We start from the raw sequence: 21950 nt of genomic DNA on the forward strand, positions 1-21950 counted from the left end.
ATTCTTTCAATTGTTCACCATTCAAAAGGTAAACAAAACTGGAAAGAAAAATGGAAATAAAAAACAAATAAAAAAATAAAAAAACAATTTATCATATTCTGCCCCCAAGCCTCCCCACCGCCCATATTTTTTTCCTGGCCGTTTTTTTGTTCTTCTTCTTCTCCCTCGTCGTCGTCTCTTTTATACTAAATTTCAGAGATCCGACAACATTAAACAACCTCTGTTAATTCCAAGAAAGAAGGAACGATATTTTTGTTTTTCGTTTCTTGGATTCGTGACCCGACAAGGCCATTAATCGCAGCGGCTCCGGGCCGCCGAGCGTGTTGTAGGCGGTTGCGGAGGCTGCATTTCCTATATCGTCTCTGTCATTTCCCTTTGTTTTTTCTGAGATTGAGGATTTAGGGTTTCTTCGGAAGGAGCGAGGCAAAAGAAATCTTAGATTTATCGATTATGAGTACCCAAACGGTGCCACCTTCATCGGGAAGGAGGAGCACTTCCAGTGTACGGCGAGGCCCGTCGGCATCGAAGAAACCAGTCCAATCGGATAACGGAAGCGTCAATGGAAGCGTGAACGGAAACACATCGAAGCCCAATTCGCCTCCTGCTCCACCGTACGTAATCTCCATTTGATTCGTTTCTTTTAGGGTTCTGATAAATCCTTTAGCCCGACCGGAAAAAGCTCGTTACTTTGCTTTGCTGGGGAAGAGTTGAGTTTGATGCTTTCCTGGGGTTATGGTTTCCTTGTCTCAAGATTGGATAGAGCTGGTTTTCGATGGTTGCTTGTGAAATTTGATTATTTAGCTGTACAGGGTTTGTTGGCCTTTATGTAATGTGTGTTTTCTTTTATGGCTACATCTTATTCCGGAACTAATGAGATGTACAGTATCGAAGGAAATCAAAGGAGGAATTGATTTTACACGACCTTTTGGCTAATGATTTTGGTTTGGTGTAAGGCTTGCTAATGGAGAGAGAACAGTGAAGAAGCTAAGGTTGTCCAAAGCTCTCACTATTCCTGAGGGAACCACGGTGTCCGATGCTTGTAGGCGGATGGCAGCTCGACGTGTTGATGCAGTTTTGTTGACCGATGCCAATGCTCTTCTTTCGGGGATTGTTACTGATAAGGTCTGCTATCGGCAGTTAAATTGGTAACTTTCTTTTGAAACAGTTTTTTGTGATGATGTCCATCTTATTTCAATGCATGTTTGCAGGATATAGCCACAAGAGTTATTGCAGAAGGGCTGAGACCAGAGCAAACCACAGTGTCAAAGGTCATGACCCGGAACCCTATTTTTGTCACTGCAGATTCTCTGGCCATTGAGGCTCTTCAGAAAATGGTGCAAGGTTAGGTTATTTTCTGTGTCATCTCTTCAAATTGTTACTGTAGTGATTGGTTACTCGTTAGTTGTATTGAAATAATTTGAATCTGGTTCTCACAGTTGCTGAATTGGTTTGTGTTCTGTAATAGGCAAATTCAGGCACTTGCCCGTTGTAGAGAATGGTGAAGTCATAGCTTTGTTGGATATTACCAAGTGCCTCTATGATGCTATTTCGAGGATGGAAAAAGCCGCGGAGCAAGGCAGTGCTTTAGCTGCTGCAGTGGAAGGTGTGGAGCGTCAGTGGGGAAGCGGATATTCTGGTTTGTTCTCCATATCCACCTAATAACATTTTAATAGCTATTTCATATTAACGTATAAGTATTCAGCTGCTAATAGCTAGATGATCCTGACATTTTTTGCCCCTTTTTATACAGTGGTAAATCCTGATATATCTCAAAGAAGGCTTGTCAAAAACCTAAGATAGTTAATGTTATAACAATATCACAGTTATCACTTACCGGTTTCCTTGCTGCCCTTCCAGCTCCATATGCTTTCATTGAAACTTTGAGGGAGCGGATGTTCAAGCCTGCTTTGTCTACTATAATAACCGAAACTTCAAAGTACTTTTCTTGTCTGAGATCAGTAAATTTCTACGAAAAGTTTCTCTTATTAGAATCTGTTAATTTTGTCTGTTTTACCGATTGTAGTGCCATTTGGTTGCAGGGTTGCACTTGTATCACCGTCGGATCCTGTCTATGTAGCAGCGAAAAAGATGCGGGAGTTTCGGGTTAACTCTGTCGTCATCACGATCGGGAACAAAGTTCAGGGGATTTTAACGTACTGCTCCTTGCTTATGGCCACTTAAATAAGTGTCTAATTTTATAGACTTCTTTGATGCCCCCTTATCCATTCCTGTCTGTTTCTGACATGACATGTTTGGTCATAGTAATATTAGATTTTTTAGGGTCCATAGTTTTAATGGTTGGTAAGCTATTCAGACATGTAGGTGAACGCAAAGAAATATTACCTGTTATATAATGTGTGCACCTTCTTTGACGCTTATATGCAGTCCGAGTTTGGTAAGAAGGATACAGATTTTTACTAGAATCCTCAAAATCTCTTTATTTTCCTTTTGCTAAATCCGAAGGTCGGATTTCCCTTCATCATTTTTTTTTGTTTTCACCTTTGAGCTTAGAGATCTTTGAGTTTCAAGATCATTTACCTTCAGTAATTGCTAGACTTTTTGCATGCAGTAATTTACGGCCTTTTATGAGTCTATCATATCCAAATGTTTGGTTGTTACTGTATTATTTTCTTCCTATGCAAAATTATTTGTGATTTATCACCTCACCATTAATTCAAATTATTGGTGAGGTTTTTTGTACATTTCTGGTCAGCTTCTTCCTTTCCCTGACCTTTGTTCTTGTCTTCTGCAGTTCAAAGGACATTCTGATGCGAGTTGTGGCCCAAAATTTGTCTCCTGAACTGACCCTTGTCGAAAAGGTTTGAATTGAAAGCCATAGATATCAAAAAATATTTCATAAGATTACATTCGCTATATTCCTCTATCTATCTGTGAAAATGAATATTATATTTGACTGCATTGCATTGGATCACTCAATGGAATGAATGTTGCTGGCCTGTGTGAAAAGAGATTGGGATTAGTGTTCTGTTTCCTCATATTCTTCAACTCTTACGATATTCTATGTCATAAAGAATTAGACTATCATTTATTCTAATGTCTGTATTAGCATATCTTTGTGGACATCTTCTCTTGAGTTCTAGTTTAAGTATTGCACTCCATTCCTTTGATTTCTCAGGTAATGACACCAAATCCAGAATGCGCGGCGTTGGAAACGACAATTCTCGATGCTTTGCATATTATGCATGACGGGAAGTTTCTTCATCTTCCTGTTCTAGATAAAGGCAAGTGACCATTTCTTCAACTGATTTTTAATTTTCTCACAATAATTACAGTTTGCAAATTATAAGTTAAATGCTTTGTTTTTTTTTTTTGGTGCAGATGGGTCACCTGCGGCTTGTGTGGATGTTCTTCAGATAACTCACGCAGCTATTTCTATGGTAATGTTCACTTTCTGTTCATATGTTATCTGTCTTATGATGGAAACTATGCTGTAATGAAATAGCCAGTCTGCAGAATGAAATATGAAGGGTATTGGCTTTTTTTTTTTCACAAATCTTTTCTAGAGAATATGGTTTATTTATGGATCACTTTTTGTAGGTTGAGAACAGTACAGGAGCTGTTAATGATATGGCAAATACAATGATGCAGAAGTTTTGGGATTCGGCACTTGCCTTAGAGCCTCAGGATGATTTTGATACTCACAGGTTTCAGAGCTTTACGAATCTGAATTTTTTTCCGGCATCTGGCTTTTCCCGGACCTATAACTTATCGAAATTAATCTTGTTTGTAGTGAAATGTCTGCAATGATGCATTCGGACGGTGCAGAGACAGGGAAGCAGTCCTTTTTATCGGTAGGACTTGGGAACTCGTTTGCCTTCAAATTCGAAGATCTCAAGGGCCGTGTTCATCGGGTTACTTCAGGTCAGTTTGAACTCGGTTTCCACTTTTCCTAAATACAAATTTCACAAAAAAAAAGGAAAAAGAAAAATATGAACTCCCATTTTCATATTACATTCTTAGAGATATATGGTCTGTTTGTTTCAGCTCCTGAAAATCTGGAAGAGTTGATGACTATGGTGATGCAAAGAATTGGCAATGGCGATGACAACAATCTTGAACGCCCTCAACTTCTGGTAAAATCTCAGAGTTCTTGTCATTGATAAGCTGTAAGACAGAATAAAATTAAAACCCGGCATTTGTAACCGATGTTTTCTTCTTCTTCTTCTTCTCCGGGTTTGATTTCCAACAGTACGAGGACGATGAAGGCGACAAGGTTCTAATCACGGCAGACGGCGATCTCACCAGCGCTGTTACAGCAGCTAAGTCCGCCGGGAAAAAGGTGAATTCAACTCTCTCTCTTGTTCCTCCTCTAACCAAAATCCGAGTTTTTACCGTCGTTTTCACCCGTAAAAGCGTAAAAATATTTGCGGAACAGGTCTTGCGGCTACATCTGGACTTTACTGAATCAACGGATGGGCAAAAGGGTAATAAGCAAATGAACACGACGGAATCTACGAGTGGAGGGGGCGGATGGGTGACTTGGCAAGCCGGCGTGGTGGCGGGGGGCGTCGCGGTAATGAGTATCGGTGGTCTGATCTACTTGAAACGTTCCAAGATTTGAGGATGGAACCTAAACCTAAACGGTTCGAGGAAAAAAAACCACTGTTTCGGCCGAGTTGAAGAACTTAAAGTACTTTACTTGGTTGTCTTTTTTTTTTTTTGTCCCCCCCGGAAGATATTTAAAGTTGGAGAAGAAGAAGAAAAAGTATAACGTATACCAAACAAAAAACGTCAATTGCCAAAAATCGGAATAACTGTAACGCTTTGCGGTTAAACGTTGATATATCATTAGAGACATTCTAATCAAAGTTTAATATTACATAATTATGCATATGAAATACAATCTTTATTAAAAAAAAAATATACTAGTCACCTAATATAAAATATCTAAGCATAGAGATATAACTCAACCTAGATATCACTTCTAAAGAACGAAGATACACACCTCATGAGGTCCAAAGAAACTTTGGCACCAAAAATCTTCCGAAACTTCGAGGCTTAATCTTGGATCGATGGTTTGGTGAAGTGACAACTTCGGTTCTCGTCTCTGCGGCCTTTTTCGGTTTCTTATCCATTTCATTCCTAGAAACGGGTTCGGGTTCGGGTTCGGATTTGATCAGTAATTGGTTCGGTTTTTGATCATTAGGTCGGAATCCATAGTCGATTCTGTAAACTTCAATGCCAACCTTTGCAATCATCTTCATCAGCACTCCTGAGTTTATGTTCCCACAGACATAACCCAGCTGAGATGCTGCGTCTATGGTGAACGACACACCTTACAAGTTTACATTAGGGTTTATTTTTTTAATTAGTGGATAGGTTAATTAGTAACATTAATTAATAAAAAAAAACATCATTTAATTATCTTTTTTTTATTAGAAACTTAATTATGACTTCGACCTCTTACCTTGGACGGTCTTCAAAGCTCCTAAGAGCTTCTTAAACCAACCACCGTCTTCCGTGTTCACATGGAATGTGCAACTCTGATACACAACGATCATACATACATATATATATACCGTTAGCTAGTCGGTCTAAATATTCGAATACCGACGTTATTATTATGCGAATAACAAGAAGAGATATGGCAGGACCATGAAATCATCGGTCGGTTTTCGGGGATCGTGAGGATTCTCTTCGTAGCCGTAATCGATGCGGTAGAGGACAGCGTGAGTTTTCGCTTTCTTGAGCTTCTTGATGATGACAAGAGGATCGACTTTACCCGACAGATACATCAACATGTTTGGCGCGTCGATCGTGAACTGCAAACCTTCATTCATATATGATACATTCATTCGGTTCATTAATCTCTCTTTTCAGATAAGATATAAGAAAAGCAGCCTTTGTTCAAAAACAAAACAAAAAAAAAACGTTACAAAGATCTTGTCGGGGTGTAACATGTTTTTGGAATGTCGTATAATGTTCCGACCCTAAAAAAGAAGCGAATTCGAATGGAAGTTTCACCTTGAATGTCCTCAAACACCTTCATCAGGATTTTTTGCCAACCAGGGAGTCCAGTCTTCACAAGCAAAACACTTGTCTTAACCACACCAAAAGAAAAAATGGTTAGGGCTAAGCAACAATCATATACATATACACACACGTATGTATACATATATGTGTGTGTATATGAACGTAAAGAAACAAAGGAGGCTCACCATTGGTGCAGCTGCTGATTCTGCGAACTCCACAGTTTTTTCCATCGAGTTGTTTTTTTTGCCCTAATGCTTGAATCTCAGATCCATGGAAATAGGCATACAAGTCTTTTTTTTTTTTTTTGTTCTTACCACTAATTTCCGTATATTTTGTTTTCCATTTCTTTAAAGAAAATTAAAGGAAACGATTCATGTTTGTGGTTAGAAAAAGGAAATTTATTCTCCTAAATCTCACAGTGTTTCATTTATGAACTTTTCCCTTTTGTGTGTTCAGCTTGCTATATCTTAGACTTTGGTGGCTTCTGGGTTTCAGTTTAATTATTTTAAAGTTTGATCTTTTGTTTTATAAAAATTACCCACAGTTAATTTCATCTGAGAAGATGCTGAAGGCAACCGATTCATGATGAGATCGATCGAGGCCAAGACAAGGAAACATGACCAGAAGTGGGGAGTGGAGCAAAGGAGAGAAAGAATCCGACACATTCTTCTGAAGAAGAAGAAGAAGTTCCCGAGTTGCAGCAGGAGGTTGAAACAGAAATCAACAGAAAGAAAACGACGAGGACAAATCAGGAAACGGTGATTCGCCTTCCAGCACGGTTCATATCAATCTAGAGGGACCTGGGCATGAAGTCTCGGCCAAGATTTCACCAACTTCCGAGGAAACCAGTCGTGCCGAACCTCGCTGCTTCTGCTTCCGAACCAGTGCCCGTCAGAGAAAGGCTTTCTTCTCTGAATCTCGACACAGAAACCGATGGTGGCAGAACGAGAGAAGCGTGCCCCACTGAGACCCAAACTGATTTCAGACAAGTGAAGCTAATGTATGAGCCTCTTTGGTACTGTAACTGTTATGCAACATCAACTCAAGATTCTTGAAATTTCCAAGAACCAAATCTTGAAACATGTCCTTCACATCTTACCGTTATACAGAGTGTCTGATTCATCTGAAAAGCTTCCACTTTTCATCTTCTTCCTCTAATTTTCCCGTTTGCAGAACCAAAAGGAACACTAGAAACGAGAGAGAGAGGGGCAGAGACTGTAAAGACAGCTTGCAGAAGCAAAGACTAGCAAGTCTTTTACTCCTCAGATGTGCTTTCAATGCTAATAAAAAAAAAAACTTGCTTGAACAAGAGCCTGGGTTGCATTTGGTATCAAGCTTTCTCTGTACACTGAAAATCACTATAAATCGAGAGAACGGAAACATTATTTTTCCCATTGAGCTTGCAGGTAAGAGTTACCAACTATGGTGATGAATCCTCCGACATTTACATCGCTCTCATTTACAGTGTCTCTTCTTAAGTTTCGCTTGCCCCAGGCTCAGGAAGAAATCCGTGAATGCCTGCTCGTACTCTGGCATCTTCCCGTATCCTGCAACCGAAACAAAAAAACCCATCTTTATTATCTGCTTTGTTCTGGGTATCGAGTGAGAGAAGGTTCGAGAATGCAACAGAGAGTTTCACTTTCCAGGAAAGTAGTTGATGTCGATGACGTAAAACACGTCTCTGCTCCCATGTTCTCTGATCATATCTACGTTGAACAATCGGAGTCCCTACAAAACTCGCCAAAAAAATCAGACTTTAACATTCGGAAACGCTCAAAAACAGCTCTTTCAACCAGCTTTTTAGCAGAATAGTACCAGTCGGGTTCTTAATTCTTTGACAAGCCTCTCGAGCATAGACCTAGGAGGTAACTCTGCAGCAGCAACAATATATATATATATATCCATTATGATACACAATATATGAAATTAAGAATATGTTCATCATGGGAGAGGAAGAGGGAAGTATAACCATATTACTCACCAGCAACACGAGGGTCCAATTCGGCATCATCTGGAGAAGCCGAAGCAGATGAAACCCTCGGGAATTGAAACACACCGGCAACTTTGGATTTTTCACAATTACTAACGTTGGGTAGAGAACACCGCCTCACGACCTTTATAATCTCACCGACCACAAAAACCTTGAAGAGAACTCCACCTTCAGGCATACAAACCGGATGGGATTACATCAGATGATCCATGGTATGGTATTGTACATGTGGCAAAAGTATTACAAACCCAATACCATGATTCACGAACTCTTGAAGGACAAGTGGGGGTTCAAGATCCAAAAGCGAGAACCGGTCATATGCTAAGAACAACTCGTGTGACTTTGCAGTTCCATCAACCAAAAGTGGTTTTGCAACTGAACAAGTAAAACAAAGGAAAATATATGAAGAAGTTGTAGCCATATATAAAGAACTTGTTTTCCCAAGATCTGTACCTAGTGGAAATTTTAGCCCGGCTTCGGCTACTCTATCAGCACTAGATGTTGCATCTTTCAGAACAACCATTTGCTTTGGAACACGAATTTTGCCTGCAAAGATTGCCAAAAACATTGGAATTTGGAAAGCGCTAGCTCAAAGGACTCAAGTGAAATATAAATTTTAGAAGTTACCGCCGCAGTCCGACAGATTCAGATCAGCAACACCCTGAAGCATCGATTGTCGATTATATATGCACTGTATTGCGCCTGGAGGATCAAGGATGGTCACTTCTGGATGTTTTTCCTGGTAATCCTTCAAGCAGAAGATTTTACAAAGACAACCATGAGCTCTTTCCTTATGTTCACATGAACATAAATGACAGAAGTGTTTCAAACACCACTTGATCTGTTAGAATTAAACTCTGTTCACCTGATCCGTTTGGTTCAAACGAAAACAACACGTTTCTCTAAAAAAGCAACATTTCAGATTTTCAGTTCGATAATTGAAAAAACAATACGGAAACGTTAGAACGGCTTGGAGACACCTCAATTGCCTCTTGCCACTCCTTTCCCAACAACTGCAAGGGAAAAACCAATTACATTATTAGACATACAGATAAAAATGCTCCTATTACTGCATTCTCAGAAGTGTCTCTTGAGATTTAGCACAAACCTTATGCAAAACTATATCAAATGGACCTTGTTCAGAGAGTGGCCTGTTCTGATCGATTGCCACAAAGAAAATGCCCTTTTTCCTACGATGAACACAGGGAAAAAAATGAAAGCTAAACCGCAAAAACAATGATAGTTGAATAGCCAGAGAGATGTACAGAGCCGACCCAAGTCATAGAACCAGTGTCAAATGAAGCAAAAACTATCTACAGGATCAATGAACTCGGAATATGCAAGAAAAGAAACATTCTCCTGAATTATTAAATCTTTGTTTGAAGTGTTCTGCAGGAGCAAAGTGTCAAAGAATCCACTTTCCTGTGAAATCAAGGCAACTAATATTTTAAGTAGAACAAGGAATTTAACTTTTTTAAAACTCAAAAATCATTATCCAAAACATTGACTTCTCAATGGAGACCAACCCAAAAGGATTATATAAAGGAATATTCCCACAGAAACAAGGGAGATAAGGAAAAAGATTCCTGATACCATAGGCAGAGGCATATGCTATCAAGTCCAAGCAAAGAGCCGGTTGTAGACAAAAACATGGCAATCGACAAAGCAAGTTCCTCCAAAGAAGAATCTAGGAAAAACCAGCCATAAAGAGCAACGAAACAAGGACCAAATCTTTCGCCCAAAATGTCGAATTTGGAAAACAAAAAATTTGTCGGTCAAATGGAACACCCACTAATCAGAGTCACACGTGGATAAGAAGAAAAGGCACATCAAATGGTATTGTTCTAGGAAGTGGAAATTCTGCAGTACAATTAGGCAGCTATTGATAGTTAAAGATTGAAACTTTAGGACCCGAAAGACAAGGGTTTTCCATATACCTAGCGAGAATTTCAAGCTTGGGTTGCAAGAAACTCTTCTTCTTCTTGGAGGTCAGAGCATACCCAACAACGAGTTTTTGTTGCTGATGCTGCTGCTGTTGCTCTTGATACGACGGCGTATCGGTTACTTCTCTCTCACTTCCCTCGGCCTCAGGCACCACCATACCTAAATCCCCAAATCCACCGCATAAAAACCCTAAATTGCACGCGATCCCCAAACCTCCCCTCAATCTCCCAGTTTCTATTTCGCTGAAAGCACCAGTCCCTGACATTAACAGACCCAGAAAGAAATGAACAAAAAGGCAGATTCTTTAAAGATTTCTCCAAAGATTCTGTCTACAACTACATGAAGCAGTCGGGTTTTAGCATCGCGCACAGTCTTCCAAAGCGAGAACAAGAGAGAGAGAGGGAGAGAGAGAGGTGACTCCGTCCCTCTATATGTATAGGTATAAGTAGAGGCGTGGAATCGCACAGAGAAAGAAGAGAGGGAGATTGAAGAAATTGATACGGCGAATAAGAAAAAGGAGGAATTTTTACTGAAAAGAGAGAAATCGGAAGATGGGAAATGTTAAGAGAGATTTAGGCTTCAGAGCAAAATATTTATAGAGAGAGGGAAGCCAGAAGAGATGTGTGTGCAATGGCCGTTTTGGAACCTTCGCCGATTTTTTTTTTTTTTTTTTTTTTTTTTAAATTTTTTTTTTTTTTTTTTTGAAAATTTCGGGTATTTTTTTTTTAAAATCCGACCCACAGGTGCTCCTAAATGTCCACGTAACCCATCCACACATTTGTTTGGGGTAAAAATCCATATATTAAAAAAATGTGGTGTAAAAACATATTATATACATATGGAGGAAAAAATAATATATTGTATATTAATATCTAAATGTAATTCTTAAAGTAAGATCCAAAATCCGACCCACAGGTGCTCCTAAATGTCCACGTAACCCATCCACACATTTGTTTGGGGTAAAAATCCATATATTAAAAAAATGTGGTGTAAAAACATATTATATACATATGGAGGAAAAAATAATATATTGTATATTAATATCTAAATGTAATTCTTAAAGTAAGATCCAATCCAAGTAAGTTGTATTATATTATTTTGGAATATTTTTCCAAAATCAATTGCTCTCTAAGCATTCCGATCGCAGAACCACAATTTTTCGCATTATACAAATTTGAATTGAATCCAAATATATTGTATTCCTCTATTAAAACTTAAATTTCAAATATCCAAAAATCCAATATTTAAAACAATACACATATATATCACTGATACCGAATAAATGATTATTTTTTTATTAACGATAAACTTTCAAACAATCGAACTCTAAATAATGTTTTTTTTTTTAAATTCAACTGAATAAAAATTTATAATTTTAAAATTCATATGTTATCCCAAAATAATTTTTATCATTTTTCCCCTGTAATAAACAAATTTCACAATATATATACATTTTTTATATTATTGTTCATAATGTTTTCGAAAAATATTCGTCACAGATTATACCAAAAATAGTCAAATTTTGGAATTTAAAGGATTATGCCATTGGTTTTCATATCTTCAATCTCATTTAATATATACTCTTTTGTGAGTCAACCATTAAAGATAGAATCAAACAGTGTCATGAGCTTTTATACATTCCGGTCAACGATGATGACATTAATATTCTATCAATGCATAAGAATAATGCTTAAATACATATAAATGTTTGAAAATATTCACATTGTACAATTTGTTTGTAACATTATGGTTATTCTTGTTTTTTTTGTGTGAAATTTTATTTTTGTTATTAAGAAATATCAAATCATCCATTCTTTACTTTCCATTAAATGGCATGAAATTAGAATAATTTTTAATATATTGTATTTATTATAATATGAACTAACTTCAATTAAAATTTACAGAAAGATATGCTTTATATGAAATTTAAAAGATTCTAATAAAGTTAAGAAATTATAATCAATTATAATTTAAAATAAAATTCCATATTATTATTATTTTAATGTTCTTATAATATTTGTAATTCTAATTTTTAATTCCTTTTAAATTTTTGTAACTCTTCATCTTATTACCGTACATGATGGCATATTATTGTTTAGAAAGAAAATTTGTACAGCAACCAAAAGCAAACGTTCCTTAATTGTGGAGACATATTGCAAAGACAAAAAAAACAAATGGAGCTTCCACTTGAAAAATTATAATATTATGAAAAAAATATGAGAATAAATGGAAAGCAGATCTTTTTGTGGTGGATGCCAAATATATTCCTATTTTTATTTTCATTTTCATGTGTGGGGGATAATCTCGATCTTGTTCACATCCAAATAACAAATAAGTATATATAAAAATCAAAATGTTGTGTAGATTTCCAACTTATAATATATAATATAAAGTTCTGTACAATATATATATATATATGTGTGATATAAAGCTCATAATATAAATATAATCTACTTTCCAATTTTTTTTTAAGAATATATAACTTTAGCCAACATGCAGAGAGAATATGCTCTCCTCTCCTTTGTTAGGCACAACAAGGAATGCCCTGTTTCTCGAATCCTTTTTCCTTTGTCCATAAAATATATTAGGTTAATTATTTTTCCTGCTTTATTTAATCATCAATATTCCTAATTTTTATATGACAGATATAAAAGGCAAAAATCTAAAAGAAATACGTGAACTTATTATTTTTTACAAAATAAAATTTGAACTTTGTTTTTATCAAATAAAACTTCAACATATTATTGAGTTATAAATAAACCTAAACTTTATAAAAGTTATCATTTTAAACTCATCGTTGACGTGACACATCGATATCAGAAATAGATGATAACGTGTCAAATATTGTCAAAATATTATCTTGATACATAGGATACCGGTATACGATGTCAACATATAGATTTAAAAATTACAACAATTATAAAAATCAGTTTTATTTTCGACTGAAAAATGAAATTAGAATTTTATTTGATAAAAACTAAAATTTAAGTTTTATAAAATTGACAAGTTTAGATATTTTTTTGGAGATTTTTTCTTATAAAAAACGGTTATTGCATTATGTTTATGATGTTTTATAACCCTGATATTTGTCCAAATAGGAACTTATTTTTTCGGTCTAATATAATGGAAACAATTCAATTGGTTTGTTCAAATGCAATCTTCATGGAATGTTAGCATTTTCATTAAAAAAAAAAAGGTATTTATTTTTTTCAATATATATATATATATGAGGTACATACATACATGCATGGTGGAGTTAGGGTTATATTTGTCCATTTTGAATATATTTTATAATATATGAATATGCATGCTCAATGTGTTTTGTCTCCAATAGAAAGTGCACGAGAAGTTATCCACATGGACATATTTATCTTAATAGCTTTTGTGATCTTGCACCAAATATAGAGGACAAACAATCCAAGCAAAGCTCTATTCATCTAGGGGGTGGCTATTCGGGTTATAGGTTATACAAAATACAATCAACTAAAAAGTGAATATCATATTTTCATTGAATCTAATTATAAAGTTTTATAAGATTTGATATAAAGATTATTTCATGAACTTATTATAGCCCATTCTGATCCAAAATGGTCTTAATTTGATTCCTAATGTACAGACCACAAACAGAGAAATTAATGGCATCTGCCATTCTCAGGTTTATCCATTTTCACCTGCAAATAAGATCCCACAGAAAGACATCTCTATAAACCCTAGTTTGCGATTATTACCCGTCGCTGACGATAGTATTTTCCCGAAAAACGGGGCTCAAGAAACGGGCTGAACCCTGCTCCAAGCACTCGGGTCGTTACCGAGTTCATTCATGTTGTTGCTACGGCTTTCTTGTATGTATGTTACACCGGCCCACAATCCACGTATGAGTAAAATGCTCGTGAATACGATAGTCCCGAGGGCGCAAGCCACCTGCATTTTTCGGTAACCAGCCCGAACCCGAGTCAGTAAACCCTCGTTTGTATATATACATACGCTCTGCATTTCGATAGTATCTACTAAGATGCATAAGCTCAAGCGTTCAAAAAGCACTAAAAACCCGAAATCAACAGAGTCCAACTAGCTCGGTCAAGAGAATTAGATTCTTAAAGGATAGAAGATCCTGAATTGGTTCTCAATATTTTGTATTCCGTTTGACATTCCTAAGCATCAATTTCCATTTCTACTGGAACCGTATGCTCAATAAGCAGCGATCAACGACAAAGTTCCGAGCTTTAAGAGAGTCTCTAATGTCTGAATTGATGGCAGACAAACATAATATGCTCTTCTGCTCCGACCCATCAATCTAAACAGACAAAAGCATAAGATAACAGAATTTGCTGCAACTAACGAGCAAAGCTCTCGACTTAAAGAAAGCTTCTTAGTCCAAGTGGTTGGCACAGGCAATCATAACGATCCATGGATCTATAGAAGCTAAATTGATACAAGGGCATCTAAAACATGCTAAGAAAACTGAACCACCTTCCTAGTTCATACTACATCGTTGGCATCGTATCGTATGTAGATTTTGATGGATAGAGGTTTAAGCAGAGGACATATATGATATGAAGCATATTACCTCGAGGAACGCCTTCGAAATCCACAAAAATGCTAGAATAAGTACTCCATTAACTGAAAAACCCACCTGAAATGAAACAAAAACAGTCAGATCCTGCTAATTTGATATGGAGATAACTAAGCTTTCTGAAATCTTTCGTGAGGTAGATGTTCATATGTATTTACAAATCAAAGTTTGCTGCTTTTGCTTCACTTTCCTAAGAATTTTCGGAAATATAGAATCATGTTCCTACAGTTTCTAAACCCATGACTTGAATCACCATTTGTACAGAACAAACTCCAACTTCAACACGATCGAACAGTTGGATTGAAACATACCAACTTCGTGGAGATCGAAACAGGCAAAACCGATCTCACTGCCTTCCTCGCCCTCTTCGAAATCTTTCTGAACACATTTTCGACAAATCGAACTAACAGATCCAAACTCCTGTCCTCGTCCTCCTGACCATCATCGTCTTCCCCATCGTAATCCTCATCGAACACATACTCTGGTCTGACCTTGCGGTTCCAATTCCTCGGATCATCCACAAGATCATCCCTCCCCTGTTCCGAACCCACCAAAAAAAACCCAAAAAAGTTGAAAACTTTACGCATGAATATATATACCTATACATACAGAACCGGCGCTATAAGGCGAAACATACATCGATGAAATCGCGGGGTCTTCTCGAAGCAAGAAGAGGCAAAGCGAAATAGCGGGGTTTTGATAAAATTAGGGATTGGGGATTGTAGATGCAGGGAACGCGAGATCGTGCTTGAAGGGATAGAAAAGAGTTAGAAGACGATGAAGATAAACATGAGAGGGAGGAAGAAAATGGCATCGTGTTCGTCACTCGCGCATCAGACCCAAAAGCAAGGAAAAAAAGTTTTCAATCCAGATTTTTTTTTCTCCCTTTGATGTTTTTGTTGATCTCTCTCTCTCTCTCTCTCTCTCTCTTTCTCTCTTTTTCCTCTTTTCTTTTTCTTTTCGTATCTTACAGCATCGCCATTGATGTCAGCGATCACGCAGCTACGAACATCAGATCCACGAGGCAACCAAACCACGTAAATGGGCCTCACCCTGGATTATTACAGGCATCGTTCTGGGCTTTCGTGTAGGTTTTCCGACAATGTTGATGAAGATGACGAGTCTTGGATCTTTTGGAGTCTTTTGGGCGAAGCTGGTTTTTTAGATTAGAAGTTTGATCGTAGGCCTTTAAGATAAAGTTGGATTATGGCATGTTTTGGTCAGTATTAGGGTTTGTAAATTCGAATTCTCTAGGATTTGGGCCACCCGGCTCTTAATTTAAAATGACTCCATTCTTAGTGTTTCATCCGATTTTCAAATTTTTTTCCGGATAATGGAGAGGTTTACCGGACCTTCGACCCAACCTACATCCCCTCATACTCGGAAGCAGTCAAGTATACTTAAGGGTTTAGAGAGCAACACCTTAAATACATCCCTCCCTTCCCAACTAGTTTCGAACTGGTGACCGAAACTTAGAGAACACCCTTTCATCAATCGACCACCCACTAATGGGTTCTGATTTTCAAATTATTGTCAATGATATCCGAATTTCGATTTTCTTGTCGATATCCTGAATTTGGAATATCTTACAAATATTTAAAATGTTCGACGAGGGCCAGACCGCGAGAGTGAGAATAAAAATTATTCATCAATTTGACAAAAAAAAATTAACCCTATTGGTATTTATTAGAGGAACAATAATTCATCTTAAAATATGATTATATTAAAACTAAGACCCAAAAATCGAATATTTTTGTCAAAGCCCTACGGATTAGGCTTGGGCCGGTGTTGGGTCAGATCGGCCCATTAAACTCTTCGGTTCCATTTCCAAGTCTCTTCAATTCGATGGGTGCATTTAACTTCGCGACTTTTTTTTTTTTTTTGTCATGATAACATATATTTTCGCCGGCGGGAAAAAAACGACAAACCGATCCTAAAGTACGCATTTTACCACGGAAATATGGCTAATTCTCGCAATGCATAGGCTTGTTATTGATAAGAATAGATCAATTATAACATAACAGTGATATTATTATAACGATAAATAACAATAATTATTTCAATTTTTTGGGTCGTGGACAAGGAATAAATATATGACCGACACTTTGGGGTCTGGTGCACGGGTAAAAGAGTTTACGATTCTCTAAGAGGTTATGGGGTTCGATTCCACTCTCCAGCGAACGTATCACTATTTCACGTGGTTTGTAGACTATTACGTGGAGTCGGTGAGTTTATCACCGTGTCCGAATAACACTGGCTGAGTTTTCGCGTTACCAAAAAAAAATAAAAAAAATAAATGTATGGCAGAATAGATTAAATTCATGAGAAGAGTGATAAAGGGAGTGTGTAAATGAGGGAGAGAGGTTGAGTGAGCGCATTGGATGGATCATCATCATCAGTCGCAGCAGCAGCAGACAACACAAAGTGAACAGAGAGAGCATATGCACGAACACTGAGCTACTGAACCACTTCTGGTCGGCAAACACATGCATGCAGAAGATAAGAGGAGGAAAAAAAAAACATTTTTATTTTATATAAAAAAATAAAACCCTAATTAGGGTTTTCTTCTGCTGCGTGTCTTTTGTCTCTTCAAAGAAAGACATCGTTTCACAGAAATGGCATGGCGGAATCAGAGGGAGGCTTGAAAACAAAAGACAACCCCCGAGTGTTTTTTTTTTTTTTTTTTTTTTGGGTTTTGGATAAGCACATTATTTTACTCGACGTTTTGTTTAAGAACAATATTATATCACAGTGGAACACAGAGAACATACGCCCATACCCTCTCAGTTTCTCCGCCCATTATTTTTGTCATACTTTGATATGTACACGACCAAATAAAATATTTTTAGATTTTAATTTCGTAACATTTACAAATTATTAAAAATGTAGATGTTGTTATGTCTGCTATTTCGTTTAGGTTTAATTACGGTATCACGAGTTCCACTAAAAAAAAATATTATGTTGTTTATTTAAATTCTGACATAGTTTTTTTAGGTAAAGATCGCGGTAATGTAAAATTAAATCGAAAATATAAAAAAATGTGTAAACTCTAGGGTTATATAAATTTTCAATAATGCGCAATAGTAAAGAGCGTTTAAACATTTGATCTTAATTAATCTCCTATGAAATGTTGTTTGAGGAAATTTTTCGTTGAGTGACCTCAAACACAAAATCATTATTTAAAAATGATTGAAAACGAGTTTCATGGGAAAAAAAATATCTAGGATTAAAAACTAAAAAAATATGATCCGATGGTTCTTCAATAAATTTTTAAAATTAAAATAATATGTTCAAATTTTATTATCTAATTAGTTTCAAGTTGTTATTATAATTCGGTTTATATTATGTTCAAATAACATTATTTTTTGGTATCCACTAGTTTGACCGTGTGAAAGACCACCAAAGCAAATAAATAAATAAATTCATTGATTAATCAAACATACTATATAGCAATTTATTTAATTAAATTGGTGTTCATGTGCTTAGAGCTGAAAACTTTGGCATCCTAAATTCTCCAAGTGCTTATCTTCTACAGTTTGGACAACCAACAAATATTTAAATAAAAATGCATCGGGGTTATATATATATATATATAGTATAACCATAAGTGTACAACCAATAATTCTATGAACTAAGGTTCAATAATTTATGAGACAAGGACACGTCACCGAACTATATAACATGAGGCACCGAGCTCAATGGAAGTTTCATAGAAGACACGTCATTTATAAAAGAAATAAATTTATCTGTTATTACTGGAAATAGAAAATAAAATATATTAAATAACTTTTTGAAAGAGGCTTTGTAAATTAGACAAAGAGAGAGGAGATTATCTGAATAATGGGGGCCATGTCCCTTCCAGTCAGAGATCTTTCAGGGTATTTTAAAATTAAAAATGTTATTATTGTTTATCCAACAATTTTTTTTTTTGACATATCACACACATATCCAACAATATATATATATATATATATATATATATGTTTAACTGCGAAAAATCACAAAAAATGCAATAATTTATTTTGCAACAAGATTTCCAATCTAAAACGGGACAATTAAAATCATATTGAATGGATACAACTTTTTTTTTGTGTGTTGATAGTTATATCAATCTAATGTATCAAATCTGAAAACATTGATTACATGGAATATCAAGAATTTCATCGTACTGGTTTAGGTGAACCATAATTAAACTTTTGGCACTTTGATCATCATGCAAAATAAATAAAATTTAAAAAATATCATAATGAATATTAACAAATTAGAAGAAAAAATAATAAAAAAGGTAAAAGAGGATTAGAACGGCGACCATGTTGTCGGAGTCACAGGAGACAATGTGGTTTTCGTCTTCATGTTATTAGTCTCTTACATGAGAGAGAGATCGAGGGATTCACGAATTAGATACTCAAATCTCACCTAATCGTATCTTATTTATTTATCTATTTTCTAATTCTTTAATAATAATAATAATAATGATAGCGTATTTATTTGGCATCGGAGTTAGGTGCATATTCGTACACGTATTTGTTGCCTACTTGAATGAATTAGTTGGGCCGTAATGAATTATGGAAATTATTTGCCAAATGACATCTGTCTCTCGTCGATGGATTCAAACATTTGTTCGATCAAAAAGAGCAATAGACGTACTAATTGTGCGTATGCGTACAATATTTATTTATTTATTTGTTAAAAAAATATACAAGTTATAGGTTCTCACTCTTTTCACCAATCCGTGACCCCGAAAATAATAAATCTCTATTTGAAATAATTATATCTTTCTACACGTCCAAGAATATATACAACACAACATTAAAATAAATTATATTTGTTCGAACCATAATAAAATCAAGAGCGTCAATAAGTTCAACCAATGGCATCTTGGGTATTTTATTTTTCTTCGAGATACATAAAAAAAAAAACTAAATAACGTGCCATATTTATTAACCATAAACGATAATTTTCTGTCTAATATCCATACACGAACTATGGCGAAAAAACCGATTTCCGATTTAATGTTTCTCATGTAAAACCAAAAAAAAAAAATGAACTACAAATCAAGAAACGATAAAAAAAAATGCAAAAAAAAAAAGAGAAGAGAGTACAAAAGGGCAAAAAGGTCATTTCCGATATCTCCGCCTTCTCTTCTTTCTCCGGCGACCCTCTTTTTTTTTTTTTTCTTTCCTTTCTGGATTTTTTTTGTATAATCTCTATGACCCTTTTTTTCCTCTCCTCTTCGACTCTTCATTGGATCCAAGTTTTGTAAATCCGAAACAATAGATACTAAGGTTGCCGGAAATTACTCTTCCGTTGCGGTTCATCCTCGCGCTAAAACCACCTGTTCAATGAAAAGTGTATTTTTTTTCTATAAGATACGTTTCGTTTCTATGTACATATGAGCATGTAAAAATTTATAACGATGATTCAATCATCGAATGTACTTAACTGGTTATTTTGAATCTGGTTTCCAGATAACGAGGACTGGAGAAAACCATATTGTTCTTGAAATGCAGGTGCTCCCTGAAAAAAAAGGAGAAAAAAAAAAGTTAGAGATCGAAAGCAGAGTGAACAAGAACAGAGAGAGAGAGAGAGGGAGAGGGAGAGAGACCTGAAAGTGAGTTGCAGAGAAGCCTTGCGAGTAATCCAAGGCACTTTCCAGTGAGCCTTGTTCCATATGGTTAACGCCGACATTGCTCTGTGACATTAAACAAAAGGGTATTTTTAGATTTAGACAACCCAAAAAAAAAAAACTTTGAATCGAAACAAGAGAAGAAGGAACATGCATTGGGGAAGTTGAAGAAGGGAGAGCTGGCAGTGTCGTCGAGAAAAGAAGCCATTTTCGGATCTTCCCTTCCTTTCTTCTCTCTCTTGCTCTGTTTCTGAGGACGAACGCTGATCTTCTTCGCTGTCTCTCTCTTGAACCCGTTGCTGTAATCACATGCTTCGTCCTCGGCCAAGTTCCGTGGACCCGACGACGCATCGGACACCATTGACAAATCATCCTCGTCGCCGTCTTCATCTGTGTAATGATATTTTCCCCAATGTTTTCGGCTTTTGCTTCTCTTATCGCCAAACCCATTGGTGATCTCTCTGAAACGAGATGGGTTTGGTGAAGAAACAGAGTGATCCAAGTACAGAGTCCATCCGGACTCGCACCCACTGCTGTTTTCTGAAGAACCCAACATTCTCTCTCTCTCTCTCTCGTGGTGTTTTCTGGGTTTCTTTCTCTCTGCCTTAGAAATCAAAACAGAGAAGGAGGAGGAGGGGGGTGTGTGTGTGTGTGAGAAGAGGTGAACTGTCCCTCTGTTTATATCTATATTGATGTCTATATATAAACATATATATATGTATACATGTATCTGTGTATGTACATGTGTTGTATTTGTTTATTCATTGTTGTTCACTTGTGCACTCAGGTTACTGTAAAACGGATTACGGACTCAGCTAGTTTTGGTCTTTATCTGTGTTCATGTGTATGGAATAAGATTAGGTTCACATTATTTTATTTTCTTTTAAATAATCTATAAAGCATTCCTAAATTAGAGATATTTATTAATTATATTTTATGGATTTTAGTATTCCTATTTGTATAGTATGCCATTTTATAATGTAAGATCTAAGAATGGGTGCAAAGGAAGCTGGGGGTGTACCAAAGCTTACTAGATTTAAAAAGATAATTTCAATTTTTTAAAAAATAAGACCTACGTTATCCTTCTTTAAAAAGAAAAAAAAAATAATCCAAAGTGTTAAAATGCTGATATGTTTTAATTAGAGATTAATTATGTATTAACGTTTTTATGTGATAGTTTGATTAATAAAAATGTAAACATGTGAACAAAAACTCGAAATACAAAAATGGAAGAGAAAAGAATCTACAAAAATTTTAGGGTGTGACAATCATTTTCATAACCAAGTGTGACAATCATTTTCAATGAAGGTGACGAAAAGATCATATATATTACGTAAAGAGAAAAATAAGACTAAGAAAATGGGGGTTAATATAATTATTCTTATATTTGATTTTTAACTATCTATTTCATTCTTATATTATTTTTAATTTTATTCATGCAACAAAATTATTTAATAGTAATGACATATTTGTTTTTGGGAAAAAAACTTTTTTAACCTCAAGTTTTTGGATTTTTGTTAAATATAATAACTACTTACTCAATCTATAGTATATGTACAGCTCTCTTAAATTCGGGACCAAAAAATAAGCCTCTTAATTTAAGAAAGCATACAAAAATGTCGTAATTTTATTTACTTTTTATATTTTGTTTTAAATAAATGTATCATAGAAAGAATATTTCCGAATCTTCGATGGTGCTTTTGGACATGTATTCGCTGTTCTTTCAGTTGGGATTTGTCAACTTTATTGCATGTTGGGTTGGCTGTGTGGTCCGCTCCATTCTAATTTTGGTGCAATATCAATCACTATAGATTTAATCATTT

The 21950-nt window shown here is 35.8% G+C and overlaps 5 protein-coding genes across 7 annotated transcripts; 1 reads left to right on the top strand and 4 right to left on the bottom strand.

Moving 5' to 3' along the window:
- Window positions 1-114: 114 nt before the first annotated feature.
- LOC104807206 (CBS domain-containing protein CBSCBSPB3) lies at window positions 115-4720 on the top strand. Its single transcript, XM_010532391.2, has 14 exons — window positions 115-611; window positions 954-1122; window positions 1209-1341; window positions 1466-1636; window positions 1858-1936; window positions 2040-2153; window positions 2753-2819; window positions 3137-3242; window positions 3340-3398; window positions 3559-3665; window positions 3752-3882; window positions 4006-4094; window positions 4211-4300; window positions 4397-4720. The coding sequence occupies exons 1-14, from the start codon at window positions 451-453 to the stop codon at window positions 4580-4582; spliced, it is 1662 nt and encodes a 553-aa protein (XP_010530693.1). The 5' UTR covers window positions 115-450; the 3' UTR covers window positions 4583-4720.
- Window positions 4721-4899: 179 nt separating this feature from the next.
- LOC104807208 lies at window positions 4900-7186 on the bottom strand. Its single transcript, XM_010532395.1, has 6 exons — window positions 7094-7186; window positions 6180-6969; window positions 5986-6061; window positions 5616-5791; window positions 5429-5504; window positions 4900-5296 (listed from the first exon to the last, which is right to left on the bottom strand). The coding sequence occupies exons 2-6, from the start codon at window positions 6222-6224 to the stop codon at window positions 4968-4970; spliced, it is 702 nt and encodes a 233-aa protein (XP_010530697.1). The 5' UTR covers window positions 6225-6969; window positions 7094-7186; the 3' UTR covers window positions 4900-4967.
- Window positions 7187-7275: 89 nt separating this feature from the next.
- Window positions 7276-10570, bottom strand: LOC104807207 (inositol-tetrakisphosphate 1-kinase 2). Of its 3 annotated transcripts, none has more exons than XM_010532392.2 (10): window positions 9922-10570; window positions 9093-9174; window positions 8965-8997; window positions 8612-8732; window positions 8438-8530; window positions 8240-8359; window positions 7976-8152; window positions 7810-7865; window positions 7638-7722; window positions 7276-7541 (listed from the first exon to the last, which is right to left on the bottom strand). In XM_010532392.2, exons 1-10 carry the CDS (start codon window positions 10191-10193, stop codon window positions 7450-7452), a joined length of 1131 nt encoding a protein of 376 aa, XP_010530694.1. In that variant the 5' UTR covers window positions 10194-10570; the 3' UTR covers window positions 7276-7449. The 3 variants fall into 3 exon arrangements, with proteins under 3 accessions (XP_010530694.1, XP_010530695.1, XP_010530696.1); XM_010532393.1 differs by having other exon boundaries at window positions 8612-8723; window positions 9922-10566; XM_010532394.2 differs by lacking the exons at window positions 8965-8997; window positions 9093-9174; window positions 9922-10570 and adding an exon at window positions 8850-8958.
- Window positions 10571-13449: 2879 nt separating this feature from the next.
- On the bottom strand, window positions 13450-15643 carry LOC104807209. Its single transcript, XM_010532396.2, has 4 exons — window positions 15139-15643; window positions 14813-15037; window positions 14496-14561; window positions 13450-13849 (listed from the first exon to the last, which is right to left on the bottom strand). Exons 1-4 carry the CDS (start codon window positions 15313-15315, stop codon window positions 13694-13696), a joined length of 624 nt encoding a protein of 207 aa, XP_010530698.1. The 5' UTR covers window positions 15316-15643; the 3' UTR covers window positions 13450-13693.
- A 3778-nt stretch (window positions 15644-19421) lies between these two features.
- LOC104807210 lies at window positions 19422-20777 on the bottom strand. The gene is made up of 4 exons (XM_010532397.2): window positions 20282-20777; window positions 20107-20193; window positions 19945-20018; window positions 19422-19836 (listed from the first exon to the last, which is right to left on the bottom strand). The coding sequence occupies exons 1-4, from the start codon at window positions 20681-20683 to the stop codon at window positions 19827-19829; spliced, it is 573 nt and encodes a 190-aa protein (XP_010530699.1). The 5' UTR covers window positions 20684-20777; the 3' UTR covers window positions 19422-19826.
- Between the last annotated feature and the right edge of the window lie 1173 nt (window positions 20778-21950).

The sequence above is a fragment of the Tarenaya hassleriana genome, unplaced genomic scaffold (genome assembly GCF_000463585.1).
Source record: "Tarenaya hassleriana unplaced genomic scaffold, ASM46358v1 Cleome13, whole genome shotgun sequence".
Lineage (NCBI taxonomy): Eukaryota > Viridiplantae > Streptophyta > Magnoliopsida > Brassicales > Cleomaceae > Tarenaya > Tarenaya hassleriana.

Excerpts from the sequence above, each read along its gene's own strand:
- LOC104807210 (XM_010532397.2), bottom strand. The coding sequence starts at position 20,683 with ATGTTGGGTTCTTCAGAAAACAGCAGTGGGTGCGAGTCCGGATGGACT. Across the intron at positions 20,194-20,281 it reads CCTTCTTCAACTTCCCCAAT|AGCAATGTCGGCGTTAACCA; the intron begins GCATGTTCCTTC and ends TTAATGTCACAG. Across the intron at positions 20,019-20,106 it reads TCTCTGCAACTCACTTTCAG|GGAGCACCTGCATTTCAAGA; the intron begins GTCTCTCTCCCT and ends CTTTTTTTTCAG.
- LOC104807209 (XM_010532396.2), bottom strand. The coding sequence starts at position 15,315 with ATGCCATTTTCTTCCTCCCTCTCATGTTTATCTTCATCGTCTTCTAAC. Across the intron at positions 14,562-14,812 it reads TTTCGATCTCCACGAAGTTG|GTGGGTTTTTCAGTTAATGG; the intron begins GTATGTTTCAAT and ends GTTTCATTTCAG. Across the intron at positions 13,850-14,495 it reads TTTCGAAGGCGTTCCTCGAG|GTGGCTTGCGCCCTCGGGAC; the intron begins GTAATATGCTTC and ends CGAAAAATGCAG.
- LOC104807208 (XM_010532395.1), bottom strand. The coding sequence starts at position 6,224 with ATGGAAAAAACTGTGGAGTTCGCAGAATCAGCAGCTGCACCAATG. Across the intron at positions 6,062-6,179 it reads AATCAGCAGCTGCACCAATG|ACAAGTGTTTTGCTTGTGAA; the intron begins GTGAGCCTCCTT and ends GGTGTGGTTAAG. Across the intron at positions 5,505-5,615 it reads AACCGACCGATGATTTCATG|AGTTGCACATTCCATGTGAA; the intron begins GTCCTGCCATAT and ends GTTGTGTATCAG.
- LOC104807206 (XM_010532391.2), top strand. The coding sequence starts at position 451 with ATGAGTACCCAAACGGTGCCACCTTCATCGGGAAGGAGGAGCACTTCC. Across the intron at positions 2,820-3,136 it reads AACTGACCCTTGTCGAAAAG|GTAATGACACCAAATCCAGA; the intron begins GTTTGAATTGAA and ends TTGATTTCTCAG. Across the intron at positions 3,399-3,558 it reads CTCACGCAGCTATTTCTATG|GTTGAGAACAGTACAGGAGC; the intron begins GTAATGTTCACT and ends CACTTTTTGTAG.
- LOC104807207 (XM_010532392.2), bottom strand. The coding sequence starts at position 10,193 with ATGTCAGGGACTGGTGCTTTCAGCGAAATAGAAACTGGGAGATTGAGG. Across the intron at positions 8,998-9,092 it reads TTGATATAGTTTTGCATAAG|TTGTTGGGAAAGGAGTGGCA; the intron begins GTTTGTGCTAAA and ends TTTCCCTTGCAG. Across the intron at positions 8,360-8,437 it reads CGGGCTAAAATTTCCACTAG|TTGCAAAACCACTTTTGGTT; the intron begins GTACAGATCTTG and ends TTACTTGTTCAG.